General features: G+C 42.6%; 1 protein-coding gene across 1 annotated transcript in view; it reads right to left on the bottom strand.

Moving 5' to 3' along the window:
- Nucleotides 1–2,374, bottom strand: part of RAB35 (RAB35, member RAS oncogene family) — a gene marked incomplete at its 5' end in the record, with an annotated part of 13,173 nt that extends 10,799 nt beyond the window's left edge. Inside the window, 2 exons of the mRNA XM_009330817.1 lie at nt 1,404–1,527; nt 2,293–2,374. Of these exons, the coding sequence (XP_009329092.1) occupies nt 1,404–1,527; nt 2,293–2,374 (206 nt within the window). The remainder of the gene's footprint in view (nt 1–1,403; nt 1,528–2,292) is intronic.
- Nucleotides 2,375–5,965: the final 3,591 nt, after the last annotated feature.

The raw sequence follows: 5,965 nt of genomic DNA, 5'->3' as shown, positions 1-5,965 counted from the left end.
CCCAACAGGGGAGGGTAAGCGAGCGGCTGTGTGGTGTTTGGTTGCCAACTGGGGTTAAACCACGACACCCGTTCACAAAAGGAAGCCTCCTTTCCTGGTATTCCCCGTCCAGTGCCGGATACCATGGCTTTCTAAACTAGCTGGCATCAGCCCCACGAACCAATGCTCATTAACGCAGCTCCGAGTCGTGTCAGGGAATCTGAAAACAGGAAGGCCATTTGCTGACTCAGCACTAATTGGGGCACTCTGTGACTAGCCTATGCGCACAGCTGATGGAAGCCGCAGCAGTGCATGGCTGCCTCCCCCTCACCACTTCCTGACCGAAGCTGCCTGCAACGCTGAAACAAGAAGTGATGTCACACACAGGAACCCTACAAGAGGCAACCACGTTTTTTCAGGCTAAACACTTAAGAAACAATGGAAGTAATCCAGTAGTAATATCCGTATAGAAGCGCAGAGGAAAGGGGCGGTGCACACATCAGGTTCAATTTTGCTATTTCTAGCTGTTTAGACGTAACATAGATGCAACCAATTATTTTTATGTCTGAGTAAGTTAACCAATACATCAGCTGAAAATGATCCTCCTCTCAAATAAGAGCCAAAAGAGAAGTCAGTCATGAAAGACCAAGTGAAACACCTAGGTCTTTCAAGAATTATTATTTTTTGTTAATACCCAAAGGAAACAAAAGTCCCATTTCCAAGTGTATCTCTTCCTCTTCCCCTAGTGCTGCGGTGAGGAGTCCCACCTTTACTGCAATCAGTTTACAAACGCATTTTATTCTTAGTTCCCACCGCTGCAGCTCTGGGTGTGGTTTCTTCAGGAACAGGAAAAGCTGTGCACATGCTGTTCAAAAGGACAATGAGCATGAAACTGAACTCGAACCAAGGAAAAGGTTAACTTCATGTGGGCGTCTGCTTCAACAGAACTTCACACAAAGATAGCCGCTAAAATGCATTTGTCCTAAAAGAAAACTAAATATTGGAAATCCTATTCAATCTCAAAGCTATTCATTAGTTATACGACACTGATGGAGGGTTTGCACTCTGTACATCTGCAATACAATCAGAGGATGACCTTGGACAGGCTTCAGAGACAAGTTTTCTAGCCTATGCAGAACAGTGAAGTAACACCAGTTCTGCCGTCTGGAAACTAACAGCAGAGGAATAGGACAAAACCATCGTGGAAATGCACAGAAGAGTGAGGAAATCTGAAATCCCAGTTTCAAACCTAACCGCAATATCACCACCGCTATCAGTCCTGAAACAGCTGAGAGAAGTCCCACTGTGCAGACAGCAAAGCTATCCTTAGCTAATCAACTGCGACATTAAAATACCTAAACCATAACTCTAAACCACAAGATCCATACACTAAGCTACATATGACTAAGCCCAGTTATACTCACGTTGATGTAATAGTCCGGAAGCGCTCCTGTCCAGCTGTGTCCCAGATCTGTAGCTTCACCTTCTCTCCATTGATCTCAACTGTCCGGATTTTAAAATCCACTCCAATTGTGGTAATGTAGCTGCCTGAAGGGAAAGCGTAGATAAATGAGAACCTAAGTCTTGTTTATTTTGGATGTCCCAAAGCACACTTCTGAATGCTATTTGGCAGTAGCTTTCAGATTGGACAGGAGAACAAGGTTCCCCCTATCTGCTTATCTTTCAAAATGCCCTATCAGGTCATGCTGATCTGCATATTTTTATCTGCAGCTAATACCTTTTTTCTAGCCATAAAGCCACTATCTCCCATGCCACCCTTAAAATTTAAAACTCAATGTTACAAAATAAAATTATTCTTCTACCGCATTGGTGGTCAAGAGTAAGCTCCCAAATATCTCAAGAAACTATGCAAGTATTTCACTTATGAAAATTTTGAGACAAAGCTTTGCTTTAAACGTTTGTGCAATCACTTATTTTGAATACAGTCTGTTCTAAGAGTTTACTCCCAATAAATTAGTTATGTCACAAATGTAACTGGTTTAGCCACAACATTCAATCAATCTAAATCCCAAAGGGCCAATAGGAAGTCTGCACAGAGTACAGCTTAAGCTAAAAAACCTAAGCTATTTCTGGAACCATGTCAGTATTTAAATACTGTGGGACTTTCAGTTGCAAGTGAAGATCAGACAGGAGGGCTTGTATAGGCTTATACCAAGGGAAGCAAAGTTAGAAACATAATGTATTCCTAGTACAGCTATCAGTGGGTAAATGCAGAACAACAACTCCTTGCCAACCAGCAGCACTGGAGCAGACCTTGACCATTTCACTTACTGAAGAAAACAAAACACTCACCTGAGAACGTATTATCTGCAAAACGCAACAGCAAACTGCTCTTGCCCACACCTATGACAAACAAAGACAGCAAGATCTTTGAATACAGTCATCTTGGGTGTCAGGTAACACAACAGTATTTTACCCATTCATTGCATTTTTAACTCTAACTAGGACCTTTTCTCAGCAGATCATTTAGTGCCATCCACCTTGACTATTCGTCTTAGTTCTCTCCTTGAAGATCTCATCAAGCCCACTGCAGTCACTCCAAGACTCAGTGTGCTTCTTGTAGCACTACAGGGTTTGGGGTTTTTTGCCCCCTCCTTCCTCCAGCCCTCAGCAAACTCTCAAACAGTAGCTTTTGAACTGTGGTCAGTTCTAAGAAGTCATAAAAGAGTAATAACTAAAAGCAAGTTTACGATCAGTAAACTTACATTTGCTGAGGAAAGATCCAAAAATGAGTATGCCATGCTAATTAACAAGTACTCGGAACACTGCTCTAAACTACTCTATTGAATTCCACTTGCACATCATGCTTAACACCACTGCCTACCTCCCATTCATTTATGCCAAGCCGAACAGCAGTGGAATTTGGACTACTTAGACAATCAGACTAGGGTTTGGTACTATAAAGCTTATGTTATCGTGGCCACAGTTTAACAGAAGCCTAAACCAAACAGGGGAGTTGGGAACCATTGTTCTATATTGCCATCCAAAATAGGCTCGTTCCACATCTAACAGGAAGGACACATACCTTTCTGAAGTTTTACCTTTTGCCAAAATGTGCCATGAAACATTTCTCTAAGTGCTTTGAGGAGCACTTCATCCAGGTTTTTCTTATATGATTGTTTGCACTCTGATCACACCCTGTTGCAGGGGAGCATTTTTCACAGTGCTTCAGACAAGAATCATAAGAAACTCATTCCTGCACACCCAACCAAGGGAATCTGGGTATCAGAATGCCTCAAAGTTGTTATCTCTGCATAACACCTCTGCTGTTAATGTCCCTTCCTCTCCCTTCCCCAAAAAAAGAAGTCTGCTACAGCATGAAGAGGAAATTCAACTTCACCAGGGTGATTATCTATTAAATCTTTTCAGGTAGAAGTTACTTACACTAATTGTTTTGATGATGTAAAACTTGCAAGTTCTTAATAGAAGACCTGTGCAAAAGGCATGTGCAGAGACTATACAGAACTCCAATAGTTCTCAGCTGCTGGCATCTGAAGATAGCTACCAGCACAAAAAAAAAAAAACAAAAAACAGAACAACTAAAAATCTGCAGGATTCCAGTAACCCAGATCTCATTTGCAAAGAGTTCAAGTCACCAGACATCTAGAGAAGCCACGCACACTTCTCATTGAGTATGACAAATCTTAAAGAAAAAAAAAGAATGCTACTAAAAAATATGAAGTTACAGCATGTAGACGCTGAATACCCCTGAGCTCGAAAAAGGTAGCAGAGCAGTTCCTAAACTTTAACAGAGGACTGGTTATTTAGCAAGAGCTAAACCCCTGCAAAATTCCAGTTGGCTAAGGTAATTAAAAAAACAAACAAACAAACAAACAAACGGTTTCAGCAAGTACTATGCTTCTTGATCAAGCAGCCTTGGCCTCCAGATTAATAAAAAGAAAGTAGATGCTGGAACCCACAGACTTGTCAGACCACACCACCTTCTTAAAACGTCAGTCAGCCTCGGGCTACGCTGCAGAGCTGCATGGGCTGCACATGACCGCTGCTTTGCCAGACTGTCCACCGCTGCACAGACACGGTCTTGTCTATACTGCTCTCAGCACTCAGGCAGCTTCCAGAGAAGAGAAACCTCCTGAACTCAGGAAGTTCTACATACTCCTGATGACAACGATCTCACTAAACAAACACCGTCTCTGACCTGCACTGTTCACATATAGAGAAAGCACACTCTTCGTGACCCTCCACCTCCTACACAGAGTTATTTGAAGAGCTGAAAAGAGAAGGCTAGCAGGGCCTCTTTGCTTGTTGAAGACAGCAAAATGAAACAAAACAAAAAAGGCCTACTGGCTTTGCAAAATCAAAATTAAAAGCAAATTTCTGTGCCACACCAGTTTCTAAACCCCGTATCTTACTGAATGGTAGAGTGAATTAAAGAAGCACGAATGAATTAAAGAAGTGCATGCAAAGCACGGATCATCTGTATTATTTTTAAATATTTGGCATCAGATCACCAGCAGTTTTTCAAGATGACCTGTTCTAAAAACACACAAACCTACTACCCTCTTGACATATTTGCATACAGGGGAAATCAAATGAGACATAATCATCCTATCTAGTATCAGTCTACTTCTTATTGCAAGGAATAAACATCAATAAACAAGGCAAGCAAACTGTTTTGTGAAAGCAGGGACAAAGCTTTCCTTTTGGGAAGCTTTTTGTTATCAAAAACGAAAACAAAAAAGAAAAATCAATACTCAAACTACACAGTGAGATCTAATTACAACAACAGAGAACCACAGGCAACCCGACAACTCTCACAACACTTTTTTCCTCTCACTGTATACACTACAGGGACTCAAGAAGACTCGGCGAAGAAATTTCATTTAATAGTTCAAAACGAGGAGAAGTCTTTCTCAGAGTTTTCACCATCCTGTTTACCTTGCCTGAACAGTTTTGAAACTCACCAGCAAGCAACAGAGTTACGGCTTTACCCAGAATGCAGCATTTGGTTTTAATAATCCATAGGGTCCCAAAAGTGCCTACGGTTCTAAGCTGTTTTGAAGCAGTTACCCCTTCTCCCTCTTTAAACCCCTTCATGCAGACGCAGTTTAGTACAGAGCAAAATATTTTTACATACAGCTAAAGCATCTGGAGGTGACAACTGCCAAGATCGTGCAACATTACACTTTCACCGAAGAGCCATGCCTCGCTGCATGCTGGGACCTGCTGCCTTATGGACCACACCTCTGTTAAAAGAAGAGGGTGGATGCCATCTTCTCCAGTTTATGGAAATTAAACTGTAAGCTGTTGGAGTGTTACCAACACTGAACCGAAGGCAGGAATCTTCCCAGTCCCAGTTCTTATGTCCCTAGACTAAAGCACCAGACACAGGCTGAGTCCACAGGCTAGCCCTCCAGAAGTTTCTGAAACTGCTGCAGAAGTATGTACAGGTCTATTTTCAAAAATCTGTAACTACCCCGTATCCATAACTATTTTAGGTCTTTGCATCTTATTCTATAACTAGAAGCACACAAAGCTACCAGCTCTTCAAGGATTTATCAAAAAAAGTGACAAACTCTAGAACTGAGACTTCAGGTTGAAGCACAGAAAGAGTCTTAAGGAATAATTAAGATAATAAAGGGTATTAAAACGTAGTAGTTGCCACACTGGAAACAATGGCCCCTAGGGCTGAGGAGCAGCCGGCCCTTCCCATCGATGCCTTAAACCCTCTGTCACAGGGGAAGGGAATTCCCTCCTCATCCCAGCAAGAGATTAGCCGGCGCCCTCAGAACATGCGGCTCCCGAAGGCTGATGCTAGCACGAACGCCGATGCTGTCCTTACTTATACCCGGTAATCTCCCTTTTCCTAAACCTAGCCAAGCTATTTACCATAGTGTCCTGTGGTAGCCCCTTCCGCAGGCTCATCAGACAAAAACTTACGAAGCCCAAGCAAACGCGCCCTCTCATTCAACGCGCGGGGGTCCCCCAGCGACCCGCCCGGGCA

The sequence above is a fragment of the Pygoscelis adeliae genome, unplaced genomic scaffold (assembly GCF_000699105.1).
Source record: "Pygoscelis adeliae isolate BGI_AS28 unplaced genomic scaffold, ASM69910v1 Scaffold358, whole genome shotgun sequence".
Classification (NCBI taxonomy): Eukaryota; Metazoa; Chordata; class Aves; order Sphenisciformes; family Spheniscidae; genus Pygoscelis; species Pygoscelis adeliae.
Note: the sequence above shows the minus strand (reverse complement) of the source record. Positions and strands in the feature narration are given on the sequence as shown.